This window comes from Phoca vitulina, unplaced genomic scaffold (assembly GCF_004348235.1).
Source record: "Phoca vitulina isolate PV1807 unplaced genomic scaffold, GSC_HSeal_1.0 scaffold65, whole genome shotgun sequence".
Taxonomy (NCBI): domain Eukaryota; kingdom Metazoa; phylum Chordata; class Mammalia; order Carnivora; family Phocidae; genus Phoca; species Phoca vitulina.
The window spans coordinates 1,985,179-2,004,230 of record NW_022589768.1 but is presented as its reverse complement, the minus strand read 5'-3'; the positions used below and the strand labels follow the sequence as shown (position 1 = coordinate 2,004,230).

The 19,052-nt window shown below is 56.3% G+C and overlaps 1 protein-coding gene across 10 annotated transcripts in view; it reads right to left on the bottom strand.

The window, feature by feature from the left end:
- CEMIP (cell migration inducing hyaluronidase 1) overlaps positions 1 to 19,052 on the bottom strand; it is a 136,146-nt gene that overhangs the window by 39,105 nt on the left and 77,989 nt on the right. For all 10 annotated transcript variants that reach the window (XM_032391880.1, XM_032391883.1, XM_032391874.1 and 7 more), the window contains 9 exons: positions 16,251 to 16,397; positions 15,627 to 15,765; positions 14,687 to 14,923; positions 12,649 to 12,828; positions 10,211 to 10,281; positions 9,530 to 9,625; positions 8,825 to 8,946; positions 5,167 to 5,299; positions 4,204 to 4,395 (listed from right to left, as the gene is read on the bottom strand). In XM_032391880.1, coding sequence (XP_032247771.1) covers positions 4,204 to 4,395; positions 5,167 to 5,299; positions 8,825 to 8,946; positions 9,530 to 9,625; positions 10,211 to 10,281; positions 12,649 to 12,828; positions 14,687 to 14,923; positions 15,627 to 15,765; positions 16,251 to 16,397 — 1,317 coding nt within the window. The remainder of the gene's footprint in view (positions 1 to 4,203; positions 4,396 to 5,166; positions 5,300 to 8,824; positions 8,947 to 9,529; positions 9,626 to 10,210; positions 10,282 to 12,648; positions 12,829 to 14,686; positions 14,924 to 15,626; positions 15,766 to 16,250; positions 16,398 to 19,052) is intronic.

Sequence of the window (19,052 nt, the reverse complement as noted above, 5' to 3'; positions counted from 1 at the left end):
CGCGTGCCGTCCAGTACGCCGGCTACCGGGCCCCCGGAAGCGGGCTGGGAGGGCTTGAACAGCGCAACCATCCTGGAGGGCAGACTCTGCACATTTAACTCCCCTGCACCTGAGTGTCCTCCTGCGTGTCCCGCAGAAGCGGCGGCTGCCACCTGTTAGGGGACCACGAGGAGCGAGCGAGACGGTTTCGTAAAGCGCTTGGCAGTCACAGGAAACGAAGAACGGTCATCCTAAGGAGCAGATTAACCGTGGTATTATGGAGGGGTGTGTGCTGGGGGGCAGGGAAAGTGTGAGTGGGGGAGGGCAAATGCAGAAGGTCTGGGGAGGGTTCGACTGCGGGCCAGGAGGTGTGGAGATCCACCCTGCGGAGAGCAACACTCTGGAATATTCTCTGAGATGATTCACACACTTCATGACTTGGTGATCCCCATCTGTTTCCTGTCAGAAAACCCTTAACAGGCACGAAGGCCTGTTTCCTGGAATTTGGGGGCAGTGAGGAGGGAGGATCTGGGAAGGCCGTGCCCCGCTCTGCAACCAGCCTTGGGGGGAACCCTACGACATCGCTGCTGGGGGGCACAGCTTTGGAAAAGATGCGGCAGGTGGGAGCCCTTGCTTCATGTCAGTGGGAGATGGAGAGCCAGGCCTGGGGCTGAAAAGCAGACACATGAGCCTCCCCAAGACAGACAGACAAATAGACAGACACCCCCCCCACCTCGGGCTTTTCTGATGCTGTCCACCAGGGGGCGCTGTTTTCAGGCAAGCCTCAAAGCCTCTGGGCAAAGGGGACGGTCCACTCTGAGCCCAACCGTCAGGGGGTGGGGGCCAGGGAGGGGTGCCCCGAGGGAGTGTGGAGGGGCCCGAGGGGGGCCCCGCATCTTCACTTCTCCTTTCCTCCCCCTGCACCAGGGCCCGGAGCAACCCCAGCCCACTGTCCGTCCAGCCTTCAGCAGGCTCAGGGGGCAGCTGGGCCTGTGGGTCCGCCGCTGCCAAGCGGGGCCACTCTCCAGCCTCCCCCCCACAGCCACACCGACCGCTGGGTGGGGCCGGCAGCCCTAACAGCGCCTGGCCCCTCGCCCTCGGGGCCCCTCGGTGCTCGGGAGCTGCTTGAAGTGAAACCTGGCCCCTCCCAGGCCTCGGGGTGCCCAGCACAGGGGTGCAGACGTGGGCCGGGCTGAGCAGACCGGGGGGGCATCTCCAGGTGCTCTTGCGTCCACCTCCAAGCGGGCAAGCTTTTCACCCTCCTAGAAGCCACGCGTGCCGCCCCAGAACCCCGGCACTGAGCGGTGAGCATCAGCTCACGCCGTCTGAATGCCACTCCGTCAGAGTCCGGGAGGACACCTGACGTCCCAGGAGAGCTGTGCACACATACCGGCCCGGGGGACACAGAAGTCACGCAGTGAAGGCCATGGGTCTAACGCTCAGGGGCACGAGCTCCACTCGGCACTCTCCTGTAAACGGGGGGCCCGGGGAACCTTTTCCCCACCAGGGGAAATGCAGCAGGCCGACGCACTCGGAGGGAAGCCGGTCCCCACGGCGCCCCCTGCCCCCCAGCCCACGCAGCCCCTCTACCCCTCACCCCGCTGCTCCGGTCCTCTTCTGCGGCATGCTGTCCCCAGCACGGCGCCCCGCACTGTGCCATCCCCCTCCGACTGTCCAGGACACCCGATCCCCGGTCAGCCCCCCGAGGGCGCCCTCTGGGTGTTGATGCGCTCCTTCCCACCTCCCTGTGTGTCCTCGTGAAGGGGACGGGGGTGCCCAGCCTGGGGGAGGAGGGACGCGTGGGGGGCACCTGCGCTCACAGAGCCTCCCGCCTCCACGCCCGGGACATCAGGACACTCAGAACAGAACCTGCGACGGCCCTCAGCTGGGGGCTGCTGAGAACGATACACATCGTTTGCTTTTCTCCCTCTACGAGTCCGTCTTTACCTACAGAACTGACACACAGGCCACCATTCCTGTCCGTCCTCAAGCGTAGGTGCTGCATGATTGCACAAATCCTGCCGATAACAGCAGCTGACGTTCACAGAGCCCTTACTGCCTGCCAGACACTGAAGGGTTCAGTCGGCCGGTCCTCACAACCCCGGGAAGCAGTTATGATCTACGATCGCTGTGTCTGTGTTGCAGACGAGGAAACTGAGGCACCGGGAAGTTAAGAATTTGTCTAAGGTCCCTCGGCTGGGAACCGCATTCCTGCAATTCCAATCCCATGCTCTACCAAAGAGAGAAAGAACTGGAAGGGAGGGAAGGAGAAAAGGAAGGAGGGAGGGAGGGAGGGTAGGGAAAGAAGAGAAAGAAGGAAGGAAGGAGCCTTCCCCAAAATGTCTTCAGGAAATGAGACCAACAGCACACCCCGATCTAATATGAGGAGTCCAACCGCACAGCTACGTACTGAGTATCTTTGTATAAAATGCTTGCGGAGGGCTGTTCGCACTGCTGAGACCCCGAGCTGAACCCCCCTGTAGCTCAGGGCCTCGGGGAAGCGGTCCCTCTGGGCCTCCTGTCTCCTCCTTTTTATTGGACAATAGTAAGTAATCTGTGACGTTTCTTTCTCTGCTCTCACAGCCAAGAAGCTCAGAGACAAATTTATGGTCTATTTCAGTAGCTTTTGCTAACTTCAATCCCTCCCTTTTTGTTGAATTTATTCTCCTCGCACCAGAATTTATTACTTCGACATGTATCTTTCCCTTTTTTTTTTCTCTCCTGGATGAAGATTTAATTGGACTTGTGTTTATTCCCCAAATCTTTTTTCAAAGAATGTAGGGGTTTGAACAAATGATTATTTAAAAAGGCAGATTCCCTTAACTTGTCAAGCACAGACGTGTGTCCAGCCACACTCAGCAAACCCCCGTCTGCCCCGGGACACCCACGGCCTTCCACTCGAAGGCTCTGCCCCGCTCCCTGGGACCACGGCTGCAGACTTCGGGGGAGGCCTCCAGGGCCCGCGGCCCCCGAGAGTGGGACAAGGGGATTGGGCTGTGCCACCATTGCTCTGGTGTTTAAACCTTTGTCCCCCCAGATTCCATCCCAAGCACATTCCCACCAGCCAAAAAGATTGTTTAACTTTCTATAGTCTTATTTCTAAAGCAATAGGTAATTTGAATATATGGGCTACGTTCTCTCCATCTGTCTTCCTCCACTTTCCCTCAATCCTAGACCTTCTCCAGGTGCCGTGGTCCTGTAGCGCCTGGTAGTTATGATGCCCAGGATCGACTCTCCTTTCTTCTGGCCATTTTCTTCCCCAGTTTGCCTTGGGGGAGGGACCCTTTCTCCATTCAGTAGGCCCAGAGGGATGCTGGTGAAGGTGCACTGCCGGAGGGGGGAGCACCTGAGCCCCCAGCCCAATAGGACGCGGTCTCCCTGGAAGGTGGCATGAGCACTATGTCCCAGGGACCTCGCATGGTGCTTTGGGACAGCAGTGCCCCGAGAACGCTGCACACTCACTCCCACTACCCAGACCCCCGAAGTCCTTGTGCACCTGGGTACATCACTTCTCGAAGCTCAGTGGTCTCCCGACAAATTCCTCTTTTGCTTATGATAGTCAAGTTGGATTCCATTGCTTATAACCAAAGAACCCCCATGGGTATATAACTCTCTCCACTAATAAACATGGACCTGGATTATACTTTTAATCCCAACAATCTGAGATTCCAGGAACCTCGCATAATATAAATGGCAGTACCACTAAGTTAACACTTAGGAGAAGAAAAAGGAAGACTCCAAAGCTGTAGAAAGAAGAGATTTAAAATTTCCTGGTAGATTGCATTATTGCCTAACAAATATTCACTCCCTTCCCTCAACCTTGATGGGACAAATAGGCTGACCCACCCCATGCGTGCTAAGCCTAACCACATTATTTGCTTTGTCTAGTGGAATGTGGGTGTGAGAGCACGCTAGTCCTGAGCCCAGAACCTGAGTCCTCTGTGTTTCTGTTCCTGGGAACTTTCTACCTCCCCCACAGGAAGAATAGGTCCTGGGAAGAATGGGAGTCCCATGGAGCTGACCTGAACCCAGCAGTCATCCTGGGGCCAAGCTCAGTCTAGAGAAGCTGCACCCTAGACCAGCTGCAGGTGCGCGAGTGAGAAGCTTGCCATGAGAGTTTGAGGTCTGTTTCTTACACAGCATTATTGCAACAGCTGACTGATACAGACTTGTGATTTCAGACAACAGATTCGCAGCCTAGGGCGGGCTTAGTGGAAGTCTTACCTGCCACTCTGACCTGGTTGGGGGCACAGCCTTTGCAGGGAAGCACCTGGAACTCTTCTGCCTGGTACATGGAGTAATCAGTACTGGCAACAACCAGCGTGTCTCCGGGCTTCCATGACCGAACATCGTCCTCCAGGGTCAGGATGGTGCTGTTCACGTTGGTGTCAATGGTGACGGTAAGTTTGGGCCTCACTGTAACCCCAGACAGGAGGAACTGAGATATAACCCTGCGTTCTTGGCCAACTTTGGACCGCCCGCCTCTTCCCTTTCCCTCCCTAGATAAATGCCAGGTTTGCCTATCCAAACCCAAATCACCAGGCTCAGCCCATCCCAGTCTTGGTGCAGGTTTTTGAAGTCAACAAAACCCCACCAAAAAAGAGCCATTCATTAGCTCTGGGCAGGGGAATTTTCCACCAACTCCTTCGCTAGAGTTAAATGTGGCTGCCTCACCACACCCACTTTGCTCAAGATGTAAAACAAATATAGTCCCTCTCAACTATTATTTACAGTAGCTGTAAGCCCTTCCCCCAAAGAGCTCTCATCCTGAATGACCGCCTTCTGGAGAAGGCCAAGTGCCTCCACAAACAACCCGACCATTTCCCATCCCTTCTAACGAGCATCTCGGGACCCAGGTTTAAAATAATAGCACCCAGAAGTCACGAGCTCATGTCTCTGCAGGGGAGGGCTGCAAGAAAGTCAGCACTGGCCACGGCACCCTCGTTTTCTTGGGCCGGACCTTTCCCTTCCTCAAAGGCATATGGGCAGGGTGGGGCTCGGCTGGCTCCTGCCAACTCCGAGGACCGTCCCACGGCTCCTGGGTCCCAGAAGGGCTCTCCACTGCGAGCTTGGCAGAAGCACCGGGTCACTGAGCTGACCCAGCCACATCCAAACTCACAGTGCATATCTGCCAGCTCAAGGAACGAGCAACGGCTGCGTTTGCGTCCCCGACAAGCAGCTGCTTACCAGGCTTCCCACAAAGGAACCGCACACGGTAGGTCTGGCAGGCTCGGCCCCGCTCGTAGCACACAAACCTATAATCTTGGCCTTTTTTGTAGACGACCTCGGTGGTGAGGTTAACTCCATCCACTGTCGTGGCCTGGAAACGACACGGAAATTATAGAGCAAAATCATTTTGGTGTGTGTAAAGAAAGAAGGTGATGATTAATGGTATCAACATCCACTCACAAGTCTAAACTTGTCCCTGCTGCAAAAACGATTTCCTCGGGCCCAAGATGATCACTAAACGATCGAGCATCACTTTTGTTCTAAGAAAACAGTTTTGCTCTAAGGAAAACAATGCAAAGCCACAGGATGGAAAAATGCCTCACCGGGGTCCCTGGGTGGTCCCCCATACCCGAACCACTGATGGGCGGCAACTCCTACCACCACCCCTGCCACTGGGAACGGAGGCCGGTATTTACGGAGGACCCGCTATGTTCAATCAACTGGTGTCCCGGCGCGGGTCCACGTCACATGGGGAGCCCTTAAAAATACTCATGCCCAGGCCCCATTCTCCAGGGCTCAGATTTGGCATGTCTGGATGTGGCTTGGGCATCAGAACTTTTAGAAGCGGCCCGAGGGGCTCTAGAGGGCAGTCCAGTTTGAGAACCGTCCTTGTCCTAGCAGTCACAGGGCGAAGTGCTATGGATATGATCTCATCCCAGCTTCACAGCAACAATGAGATGGCAGGCTTGACAGATAAGGAAACTGACCCTCAGGGGATGAGTCACTTGCCTGGGGTCAACCAAGCCCTAAGCAGCAGAGCCAAAATTTGAATCCCAGACTTAGCCAACTGCAGAGCTGGTGCTGCTCAGCACCTCCCCCTGCGGCCCTCAGGCATGCAGCCCACAGTCCTCTGTTCAACGTCTGTCTCCCCCGGATCCCGGGCTCCGGGGAGGGCAAGGACCCGGTTCCCGCCTGTCTCCCTGATCCGAGCTTCCAGCCCAGCGCTTGGCACGGAGTGGGCTCTCGGTGATGGGGGCCGATGGGTGAGCAGCCTCAAGGCCAGGTAGAGAATTTAGGGAGCGGGCTCCGAGGAGGTGGCGACCACTGCCCGCTGGGGCTCATCCCAGAGCCCCGGGGTGTCTGGAGCAAGCCCTGGGCTGTCGTCAGAGACAAGCAGTTTAGATCCAGGCTGTAGCTGTTATCCTCTTGGGCACAGAGACCACAGGGACCAGGGCCGGGGCAATAGGGGGGCAAAGTATAGCAAACCTATTAAAAAAAGAGGGCGGGGCGGGGGGGGCTTTTCAGGAAACATTATTTTGAACACAGCAGGTATCTATCGTCTTTGGCTTCAAAGGAGAGCTGTACGGCAGTGAGCTCAGGCATCATGAAAATCCAGCCCTTTCCTGCAAGAGTCACGCTCACGCCCATTATCTTGGTGGCCTCCAGAGCCCTGGGAGAAGCAGGACTTGCAGGCCTGCCCTTGGGAAAGAGCTAAGGCTCAGAGGGTTTTAAGAAGCAAGGTCAAGGTCGCTGGAATGGCAAGCTCAGCTCCTCCGAGCTCCCATTGTTTTCCGTGGAGGACAGCGCGTTCTTCTGCAGGAGACCCCGTAACATTGAGAACTGAGCCTGAAAACATCAGTGATTAGAACTGCACATTTTCCAAGGCACAGTGGCCCACAATGCTTTCGGTGGGGGGCATCTATTCAACTCTGCTTTTTCCTCCGCCCTCTTTTTCTAAAGCTGAAGAACGACCTCAGTTTGGGATAAGAAGAACAAGAAAGGGCTCTATCACTGTTCAGGGAAACTGGTCTCCACCTTAAGTAGACACAATTCTATTACTATTTTTGATAATTCATAATTACAAAATAACAGTATGATTAGGATAATGATTGCAAAATAATAAAAAAATGTGTGGGCCCTTCATATATTGTTACATGATGACATCCACAAAATAATCCCACAGGGAAACCCCGAGGATCCTCGTTGTTGCCTAAGAGGAGCTTGGGACCCTGAGTCACTTGACTGAGGTTCCCAGCCAGGACTGGAGTGTGGGCTGCAAGATTTAAGGTGGTGCTCTCCTCAGGGGCGTGGGAGCGCAGGGCCAGCCGCTGGGAGAAAGGGCCACCTTAACTATTGCACCCTAACCCTCAACTGCTTCTGTGGGCCTTTGTTTTGCCAAGAAAAAGCCAACATCCTATTCTGGAACTGAGAGTTTTGAATCAATAAGGGGCTACCATGCTCAGCAAAATATTATCAAGGAGTGCATTTTTGTGAGAAGGCTGGTCCCAGCCTTCGGGGAGGTTGGGGGGGGGGGTGGCAGGGAGCGGCTGTGGTTGGCTCTTTTATTCTTTGCCAGACCTCTAATAGTTGAGAACTGGAAATCCAGGAATTCATTGTCAAGGATACTCCTTTTGTTGGAAGCAAGCTGGGCGTTGGAATGCGGTGACCGCCTAGGGGTTATAGAGTGCGGGCTTGGGTCCCTTGGAAGGTCTTGGATAATGGGGCTGGGGAGAGGTCGTGCCCTACGCTATTTTATATTTTGTATATATTTGTATGCTTGTCCCTGCTTTGCTGCCTCAAGCCTTCAGGACAGTGTTATTTAATCCTTCAGCCTGGGATTAGCTGTGCTTGGACATAGGCAGGAGCCTGTGTCCCTGCCGGGGACAGAGGTGCGGGGAGAATGGGCAATGCCGAAGGGAAACCGCCACAGAGACATGGCCTCCTAGACGCCGCAGCGTGGAGCCCGACGGCTGGCAGAGCTGACACCGGGAGGCATCCGTAGACCACGTAAGCGTTCCTGGAGGGTTTCCAGAAATACTCGGGGAGGGGACCCTGGCAAAGGGCTGGACTTGCCACAGCCAAGTGAACTGAAGGAATAAGATGACGGCTATTTCAGAACTGAGGCTGGAATCTTCAGGGTTGCAAGAGAAAGTTAGAGTTAAACCTGGGGAGGGTGCTCTTCAGGGGCATCAGTGCCTTTTGATCCTGTTGGACCCAAGGAGAGCCTACAGCCTGCGACCTGCGACTCACTCGGGGGAGATCCTTCCCGAGGACGTCGCAGCCGTGGGCAGGGAGGGCCTTAGCCACGTGAGAACGGTCTGCCCGCGACGCTGGAGGGATGTGAGTGCTGTGTACGGCCTCGGCACTGTCCTGGCAGAGCCAATGGGAAAGTCGGGTCCGCTTTTGGAGGAGCAACTGCCAAGCGAAGACCCTGAGCCAACGTGGTCCGTTCTCTACCAGTGCTGGTGTTTGTTTTGCTCAGTGGAGAACCGTGCTGTGGGGGTGTGGGCTGAGCTCAGCCGGCACCCCAAATCCCATCTGGATCCTGTGCACTCAAGGGCCCAAAGGAAATCAACTGAGAAGGGAGGCTGAAGGAGACGACCCGTCCCCACGCCAGGGCACCATCAGCCACGGCTGTGGAAGCAGCTGTAGGAGGAGGCAAGGGAGGTGGGGAGTAGAATCCAAGAGACAATGCTGGGTCCTCGCTGGGGAACTCACTGCCCAGGAGGCCTGGAGCAGAGAAGAGCCCCTAAAACAGGAACGGGTCTTCTTGGCTTACCCGTGTCCTGGGAGTGCCGTGAGAATCGCACCATCCAATGGCAAGAAAATTTGTCATCTACAGACCCCACTTCAAAATAAAGTCCTTATAGCTCTCCGACTGCTTTGAGTTTGGTACCTGTATATCAATGGGGCGGTTGCAGATCTTTCCTGGGTGAGTTACCCGGAGGTCTGAAATTTTCTCGCCACCTTTAGTGTGCGACACTTTGTCATGGTCGAACCACTCTGTCCACTCCACATCTAGACAGAAAGCAAAGAGCAGGGTGAGGCGGGAGGGCGCGGGAGGGCAGGTTCCCCGCAGCGTGGCCCCCAACACGCTCGGCGCGACAGGAATCGAACACCGTGCGTCCAGCTGTGCGCCAAAGCACTCTGCCACGTCTCCCACCTTTTCATTAAAAGCACCTCTTACTGACTTTCTCACTTGCCGAAAACAATAGAATATATATTCTTCGTTCCTGCAGAAAGGATGATGATGAAAGCTGTGGTCCACCTGTTTCTCGAGGCCTGCAGGGAGGGCGCTGCTCTCTGCACCCCAGCCCCCCGTGTGGCTGCGTGAAGGCCCATCCTGCTCCCGCCTGTTTCCTGTCCACAGCACCATCGCTCGGCACAGAGAGGATTCCGAGAGGGGAGGACAACATCCTCTGGGCTATTGGCCGCCGGGGACTGATTAATTAGAGAGAGCTTTCCCTTGCAAATTTAGTTTACTCTGCAATAACCAAGTGGTCTTATTGGCGCCAGAGAAAAATCCTTGTTTTGCAAAGACAGAACGTCCTGCCCTTCTCTCCCACTGTTCGGGTTTCCCTGGTTGTCGCGGACTCCTCACCTTGAACCCACTCGCTGGAGGAAGAGACGTTGAAATGCTCGCCATGCTCCGTCTGGAACACTTTGAACACCCGGGCAGCCGCGGAACCACGGTGTCCTGCGGAGAGAGCAGGGGCGTCAGCGACCGCACGCCCCCCCACATTCCGAAGAATGCAATTCTAAGACGAAGCAAACCCCCTACACACATAGATCTTGAACTCTTTCTTTAAAAAACAACAACGAAAAAAAAACCTTTCAGGCCAATCTCTCTACTCGGGAAGTAGATTATCTATTGTCCCTTCTTTCGCTTCAGTTTTAAAAATTTAATTAAAATCTATATTTTGGAGCCCCAATTTCTCCCGCGAATTCCTGTCTAGGAATAGAACCGACAGGGCCTTCTGCTAGGTGGTAAAGACCCATCCAAAGTATCTTTTTAGCTCAAAATATTCCCCCTGCTGGATCTGTCCCAGTTCTTGCCTGTCCTAGGTCCCTTGTTTTGAATTAAGTCAGTGGTGATCTCTTTGCAAATGTAATATTATCTCAGTGATAGGCTTTTGCGACTTGCGCGTAACACGGCCAATGAACATGGGTGTTGGGAGGTGGTTCCACCATGTTCTGAGGGAAGACGGTGGTTCAGAAAGACCCGGGCCTCTTGGTCAGAGAGACACGGAGGGGATTCAGCCTCTCTCCCTCCATTCATTACCGTGATATTCAATATGGTCTTCCACCGAAGAAGAGGGATTTCCTTTCACAGTTAGGAAGCTCCAAGGGTGTCTGGTAAAAGCAACAACAAGGAGTAAAGTTCTTCACACGTCTGAGCCTGTCCCCGAGGCAGGGCTGAGGTAGAGCCGGCCCAGCGAGCAGCCCTCCCCGCTGCTCCCGGCAGATCAGCTCGCCGGCCGGGCTTCCCTCGTCCCGGGTCCCGGACGACAGGAGCCTGTCTTTGCAAGCGCTGTGCTTCCTACACGCCTGGCTCGCCCGATGTTTGCTCCCCGTGAGCCTCTTCAACCCCACTCTGGCGGGAGACGGGGCACGAACCACAAACAAGCCCACAGCCCTACAAACCCCCCGCCAGCCCCAGTGAGGTCCTGGAGCGAGTGCTCCGGTGGCTTTGGGAAAACCAGGCCGCAGGATCCAGGAGAGAAAGGCTCTTTCCCTGATGCCCTGGCCTTGGAAAGTTAGGAGAGGCCTCTCGCTCACAGTGGGGGACGGAGGGGGAAAAGCCGGCGGAAGACGTCCTCCACTGAAGCGGCTCTCAGGCCGGAAGGGTTCCCTCCCCATTCCTGTCTTCCCCCTGATGCCCGCCTCCCGCCTCCCGCTCTCACCATGAGATGGCAATCGACTTCGGTACTCAAGAGCTTTTGTTATTTTTGTTTTGGTCTTTGGTCTTTCTTTGTTTGGAAAGCAAATCTCTACTCAAGTTAGGGATTTGATCGGGTCACTCTCTTGCTTAAGACCCATCAATGGCTCCCCAGTACCCTTTGCATGAAAGCCAAGCTCCTGGGCACAGAGCAAAATGTCTTCCTGTGCCCACCTCCTCAGCCTCGTCTCTGCCCTCTCCCACCCTCGTGCCCCCTTCCGCTGCCTGTACTCCTCCCCCCTTCAGGAGAGACTCACGCTTAGCCCGGGCCTCGGCACCTGCGGTCTCTCGTGGGGAACCTGCTTGCCTTCATCCTCGCCTGCAGCTCTGCGCCTGGAGCCCTCCGCCCACCCTCTTGCTCACGCCTCCTCCTCACTTCTCTTTTTGTTCCTGCCTGCCCACGGGAGCTCAGCACGCCTCGTCTGGCCCAGAGTCTCGTGCCAACACCCGCGGCCGCCACACACCTCAGTTCTTCTACTGAGTTTAGATGCTTTGAGTTTGTCCCTCAACGTGTGTCTGTACGAATGAGGGCTCAGAATGTAATTCCCGCCTGCCCATGTCCTGCCCTCGGGGGAGTGGTTGGGACAGCACGCGGCAAGCATCCATCCTCCCCGTGGCCATTGCTTCTCGGGAGAAAACAGTTGCTAACGTGTATTGAATCCTGATTCTGTGCCAGATAGGAGGGCAGATATTTTGCTACTTATTATCGCATCTAATCCCCTCCCACTGCTCCTGATGTACTTCACAGACGCAGGAACTGCGCATAGAGAATGAGCCCCCTCCGGGCAGGCTCACCTACAAGAGGTGCAAATTCGGGCCGCATCACGGGCCCTTAGCCATTACCCCCTTCTGCCGAGGCCCTAAGCAGCAGGGCCCCTGGTGGTTCTCGCTGCCACTGTAAATCGATAAACTGGCCTTTCGGTTTATAAAACCAGGAAACAAAAGCCCCCTCAGCTTTTGCTAACAAAGGAGCTAGAGATACCATGGTGTCCTTGTCATCTTTGACTCCTTGAGCTCCCTGTCCAGACCTTTCCAAAATGAGCAGCCCCTGGGCTGTCAGAGAACACACTCTGGAACCCGGAGCAACCCCCGGCCGCCCCCCTCCCTTGCCCAGGGGAGGCTCTTCTGGCCCCCAACCCTGCCTGGGCTTCTGCGGAGCTGAAGGGAGGGGCCCCACTATCTTCCAACAGCCACAGGCCAGCGGACCTCGACCCTCCCCTGAGCTGAGATCTGGTTCAACATGATAAAAAGGTGTGGCCACTGGGGGGCAAACAGTTTCCTGTTGGTGCCAAGGTGTGTGCACACCAAAGTCAAGCATGAAGCTCTAATCCGAGACAAACCAAACACAGCGGGCACATCAGAGGCCCTTCTCCCTGGGTGCCGGGCTGGGCAGACACCCTGTAGGATCTCTAAACCAATGTCTGCCCGTCCCCCAGGCACACGATGACCCCTTTTGCCAAAGAATGGGCAAACGAAGCCAGTTGTGAATCTGAGGCATGGCTTACACACAGCAGATGTCCAGCTGACATTTTGTAAGCGGCTGAATGAATGAATGAGTTCATGCAAACAGAGAGCTTTTGTGTGTTCAGAGTGGAATACGCTTTGTAAGAAAATCCGGGCTCCCAGATACACCCGGTGCAGACGGGCGTTTGCCCGCCACTCCCCAGGCTGGCACTGAGCGGGGCGTGCCACGGGCAAGGAACAGACACTAAGGTAACCTGCGTGGCCCAGGGGGGCTTCGGGGTCCCGGAGCCTGGTGGGGGCGGGAGTGACAGGGGTACCTGAATCCAAGGTGTAGGAAGTGCTTGCTGCCCAGTTTGGTCATGGCCTTTCTGGCCGCGTCATCCAGGTTCCGAGACCCCTCATCGTTCACTGCCACAGAAAGGATCCTGCCCGCGGGCACCGCGTTCAAGTACTGGACCAGACGTTCGCTCTCTTTCTTGGATCTATAGGTGTCAAACCTAAAAAGGGCAGGGGGGTGGGTTTTAACAGTCCTGACAGCAGCCCCCCAAAAAAGGAGGTCTAAGCACATGTGTGCATTGCAACAATGATCGTGCCATCCAAAGCCCCCAAGGGCTGTGATTTTTAAAGAACGGAGCTTTCATGACAGCAAAAACCGACCTTCCCAAACTCGACAAAGGTAACCCGCTCTCACACATAGAGAATACCCACGACGCATGATTTCAAACAAAAATCTACACCACCCGGGATGAGCATTTACAAAGAAAAGACACAATTTTGTAATGACCCCCAACTATCCCCCATGCGACTCTAAAGATTTGGTACAATTATAATGGAAATTCCGAAAGAATTTGTCTGGGGGCTTAACAAGGAAAATCATTCTAAAACAGACCTAGAAGAATAAAACAGCGTGAATGGCCAAGATTTGGGGAAAGAAAAACAGTGGTGGTACGGGGGGTGGGGATGGGGTGGGAGTGGCGGGATAGGCGCTCCTGAATCCTCAGACTGGTTTGCAGGTGTTTGTGCAAGCTGGCGTGTCCCGGCCAGGGCCCCTCATCCTCCCTGCCGCCCGTCCCCCAGGAGCTACCCGCCGCGAGACCCGCGTGTCTCCATCTCCGTGCTATGACCACACCACACAGCACATGTCTTCACACATCCTTCTTTGCCTTTCTCTGCCTGATCACATGCTTACTACCTTCTAAGGGCCGGCCGACATTCTCGTTCCTCCAGGTAACCTTCTCAGGAGATTGCAGCCTGCACCTGAGTGCGTGCGTGTGTAGTGTTTGTTAACTCTACTCACACGCATTCCCCTAGCAGGTTCTCGAGGCCCCAGACACACGCTTTCACCAAAGGAGATTTGGAAGGAGCAACTGTCCCGCCTTTGGAACCTGCACACCAGCTGTTGGGATGACTTCTCTTCCCGCAGCTCAATAAGGCGCGAGGCTGGAGGCTGGCTCGCCGCGACGGACCGAACCGTACTGATTCCAGAGGCAGTGAGAGGGCCGGCACGCCGCGTGTAAAGGGAAGGCTCTCGGACAGACGGACTTTGTGTCTATCAGGCTCATCCTGGCTTCCCACGTTACCTGCACGCTGAGCATCGCTCAGCCCCAGGCCAAGGCAGGTGCCCAGCAGGAATACGGGTTAAGGGTCTGTCTGGGCAGATCTGGGTGTGAGTTGCAGCTCCGACACTTTCTGGCCTTGTGACTCAGAGCAAATGGATTCCCCTGAACCTCAGTGTTTTCCTCTGTATGACGTAGATAATCACAGAACCTACTCACAGGGGGTCATGAAGGTAAATTACAGATGGCCAGTGAAGTGGTTAACAGGACATTTTGCCCATAGTCTAATGATAGTGCACCTGCCCCTGCCAAAAACCCGGACATCACTGCGCCACGTTGCCATTGCTCTGCCCACCCCTCTGCAGGCCCTTCTGTGCTTCAGACCATCATGCCCCCCTCACCACTGGCCCTTTGCTCTTGCTGCTTGCCGTCTGGAACACTCTCTCCCTGACTCATCTTCGCCCTGCAGTTCTCAGCTCAAATGTTGCTTCTTTACACCAGCCTTCCCTGACCCGTTGATGCAAAACGGGCTTCCCTAGTTACCCTCCACCATTTCATTATGTCGTTTCCCCCTAATTAGCACGATCTGAAACGATGTTGTGTATACATGTGTGCCCGTCTGCTCGTTCCTGTTAATTCAGTTTCGATGCAAATGCCCAGGGAGGGAGAGACGGAACTCCTCCCGGCGGGGGCCTTCTGTCTGTTTGGATCCCTGCTGCATCCCAGCTCCCAGAGCCGCATCTGGCCGGGGCTGTCTCTGGAGCGAAGGGCTATGTGTTTAAGTGAAGGCAGACCTTACCGATCCGAATGAATGACTGTCGCTGATTTGGGGTCGATGACGTGAACAATGACTCCACGGTGACCCCAGCTCCTTTCAAAAAAATAGCCTCCCTCCTCCATGCCGCCTGGGTGAAGGGTCTTGTTCAGAAATGTCCAAGAGAGCTTTTTCTGTCCGTGTAACTCAAGCGTGCCTCCTGGGCCAACCCCGATGTACTTCAGGCCAAAGTAAGGGTCCGGCTGAACACCTTCATCAGCCCTACGAGAGAAAACAGCTCCCCAGAGTCAGTCAACCCATCTCTGTACCGGATGCTGAGCCCAGAGGGGACCACGCTGCTCCCACGGCGGCCGCCACAGAACCACGCATACGTGGCAGCTGCCCGAGCCCAGCAGAGACAGCGTCACCCACCAGATCGCCCTAAGCCAGACCAAAATGGGGCCAAAAGGCCTAGAAAAAACACTGATCACTAGTTTACATGCTGGTGCTCAGCACTAAGAGTTTCACATTCTGGCCCCACCAGAGGTGGAGCCACGGAGCCATGTACCACAGACCCTCGGATATTCTTGGCCACGACTCCTGAGAACCTCAGCTCTTCGAACAGAGAGCACAGCCCGAAGCCAATATCACAGGGAGGTTTTCTTTACCTTGTCCCTCATGACCGACTGAATCAACACTCCCAGAAGCCCCTGAGCCGTGACAGGATCGAAAGACAGAGGAACCTCTGGTGGGGACTCTCATAACTCACGCGTGGACCCGGCCCACAAGACTCAAACCCCCAGTAGACTGCCCCGGCTCGCCCCGACCACTGACATCTGTCCTGCTCATGGTTGCCCGATGGCCGTCTATAAGGGTAATTCCCACCTCGCACGAAAGCCTTGCCATCCTGTCTCCCTCTCCCTCTCCCCTGTGGAAAGCCTCCTTCCCATCAGATCCCAGCGCACCCCGGAGCCCGTGCGCCCACCTTCCATACAGAACGATGCTGAAATTGCCCTGGTACGGGCAGAGGGCACTCCCAGCATGCAGCTCTCCGCCGTCGTCAATCAGGATGTGCCGGGCGCGCAGAACAATGGTCTCCTCGTGGTCTTTAATGACTAGCTTTCCTGAGGACATGGGAACACACATGGTCGTGGTGAGGTCACAGCCGGGGCAAGGGCAGACCCACTAAGCCCCCACCTCATCCAGACGGGCAAGAAGGCCCATCTCTCCAGCTCTCCCACGCTTGCCGTGCTCCCAGGTGGCTCCCACCCCCGCCCCCCGTCTCCTCCCGGCCCGGCCACGTGTGAACACTGCCTGCCGGTTTGCACGGCCCTCAGAGAGCGAGCATCTGAAAGCGTGATGCGCAGGAATGCTCCCCGCACCAGCAAGACTCTCCCTCTGTAAACGCTTCTTTCAGCGAGCCTGGACCTGGGACAAGCCGCGCCCAGGTGCCCAGAGCTACAGGCATCACGACGGACCGATGCTCCGACCTGAACCCGGAGCACACGACCTTCGTTCTGCCCGTCTGGAGCTATGGCAGCTTGCACACACCTGCTGGGCTCCGCGGCGGTGGAGGGAGGGGAGAGGGGTTGGGGGGGGACCGGCTTACCTCCCTCTGAGACGTGGATGGAGTTCACCGTGGCAGACGAGGTGAGCAGCAGGGTCCTGCCCCGGCCGATGTACACATAGTGGTCCGGGTCGTGGCCAGGGTCCCAGGGCTGCAGCTCGGGGCTCTGGTCAGGGCACTGGGCTGCCGCTGCCAAGGACAGAGAGACGTCACTGCCTCTGCCCCCACCTCAGCATGTAGGGACTGCCCCACAGTGCCAGGGGGCCTCCCGCACCTTCCTGGCTCCTGTCCTCTCCCTACTAGCACGAGGCCTTGGAGAACAAGGTCTCCCCTGACGTAGGCGCCAGGAGCCCTGGGGTCCAGTCCCGTGACTCTCTCAGTTCCTCACGTCTATGAACCAGCCACGTCCTTCCTCTGGGGTCAGTTTCTCCATTTATAAAAGGGAGGGTAGACCAGATGATTCCTGAAGACATTCCAGGACCCAGCGTTAGGGGATGATTTGCCCAGAGTGCTTGTCATCCGAGACATTCTTTCCCCTGGAAAGCGGTGCTCTGAGAGTGAACACGGCCCCCTCCTCTCCCACGTGAGAATCTGACTCTCGGTTCATGTTCTAGCTCTGTTCCCCCGGAAACCTGAGAAGGAGGGTATTATATAATACACCGTGTTACTGAGAACATCGCTTCGAACGAAGGTGACCCCTTATTAGCAAATGGCATCTATAAGGGGAGGAACTGTACCTAATTTGTGTCTCTCCCTGGGGGAGAGGTCGTGCTGTAGGATCCCCTGAGGGCAGTGACCCTCGTAACCGGGCACGTTTCCCGTGGGAACCCGGCAAGTCCCGTCTATGGAGTTGCCCGAAGAGGCTGCCATCATCTCTTTTAAAAGGAAGTAATTTGGAAATAAAGTTGTCGATATTTAACAATATGTTGTTTATAGACTACTAAGTTTTGCAAAACAAATGTTACTGTCGGATGAAAAGGAAGAGAGAGACCAGGCGAGGCTCCCCGGCCAGGGCACCTCCACACCTGTCCAACCACGGCCTTGGTTCCTCTCCCCTGAGCTGCCACCTGGGAACCACGCGGGGTGGCTTCTAGAAAGCTCTGTGGAGTGCGGCCAGGACTCGGGCTGCAAGCCCGGCTCGGCCACAGCTGGTGTTTCAGCCCTAAAACCTCCAAAGGGAACCTGATGCCTCGTGGCCCGTGGTGGCCTCGCGAGTCAGAACGTTCAGCTGAACTTAAAGGCCCCCGTGGTGGGTGTAAGGGAGGCGCAGGGAAGCACCAGGAGGAGGCTCCTCTCCGTCTGGCTGGCTGGGCTCGACTCCAGCAGCGTACTGCGGATGCAGGAGGGAAGAGAACTGCCTCGGACACGGGGAGACTCTCCCTGCAGCAACGAACAATCCAGAGGAAAAGCGGTGGGAGGAAGAGGTGGGCGAGACAAAACGAGAAGGGCTTGCCTCAGACAACAAGCCCGGATGCCTTCCTCCCCTCTGTCCCTCGAAAGCTGTGAAGCACGGGAACCACTAGATTTAAAGGCCCCTGGTGGGGGTGGAGGGGGGGCAGGCAGACCCGCCGCGGGGGCAAGGTTGCAGGCGAAGGTGAAGACCCCAGTGTAGGTTGGAAGGATGGACGCAACCTCCAGCTCAGGCTCCAAGGAAGGGCGCCCAGCGCCTTGTGTCTCTTGAGCCACGTGGGTGCAGAGAACAACGTCCACAACGGGGGGACCATGACCCCGGGAGGGACTCCGTGCGATTACCGGCACGTCAGTTCAAAATGTCGCTTTACTTTCGTTCCATTAACTCTGGGATGGGAGTGTCTGCCCCGTATTTACTTATCTCAAGAGAACTGGAAGGGAGGTGCCCTTTATCTTCACTCAACGGCCCCAGATACGGACCCCAAACCCATATCACCTCGTCTTCTTTGTCCCTCTGAAGGCAGCGACTGGCTTCTCCCCTCTGCCGGGCATGGGGTGGGCCCTCGGCGCAGGCTGGCTGAAGTGTGGCCCCCCCCAGCCCTCCCCAGCCCCACAGCGCCCGCCTGATGCCCACCAGCTCGTTCCCTGTCAGCACCCACTCAGGCTCCGGATCTCTTTCATGGAGGACAGAATTTCACGTTGTTTGGAAAGCAGCTCTTCCAGCTATTGGGAGCCCCAAGGGGCTCGAGTCACCGCAACACACGGAGAAATATGGCCCTTGCTCATCAGTGGACCTCCCGGCGCCCGCAGGCTGGGCTGGGGGTGGGCCTCTGCTTCAGCACCCGGCAGCCCTGGGTCACGGGGGCTGGGGCTGGAGCCTCCACCGCACCGAGAGGCATCTGAGGGTCCTGCCCGTCCCTGGGTTTGTCTTCAGGTGGGTCAAGGCCTTGGTGGCTTCCAGCCAAGGAGGCTGCCGTCCACCTAGTTCTGGACCCAGGTGTCCGTTTCTGAGGAGGGGATGCTGCAGGGGACACATGAGGCCCACTGGCAAGCCGAGTGGCCCAGACATGCAGCCACAAGCGTCCCAACTTCCCGGGATAAAGCCCTAGGGTCTTGCCACCCGCATCTCCCAGGACCAGCTCGACCGCCCCTCTACTCTCCAGGCACATGCACTGAGTCCGACGTCACATCTGGGTTTGGAAGTGGTCAGGCTGACCCCACAGGCTCTCCTGTCATCGGGAGACCGTGTCCCAGAGCACCAGCAGCTCCGGCCCCACGGCAGAGGCTGAGCGGGCACAAGCCGGGCTCTTTCATTAGAGCTGGATATTCACACGCGGCGAAGATCAGTTTCAACGGGTTTTCATTTGTGGGAACCCGCCAGGGGCTGGCAATGGTCAGAGCCTTGGCTGGAATATCTCCAGGGCAGCCAGCTTT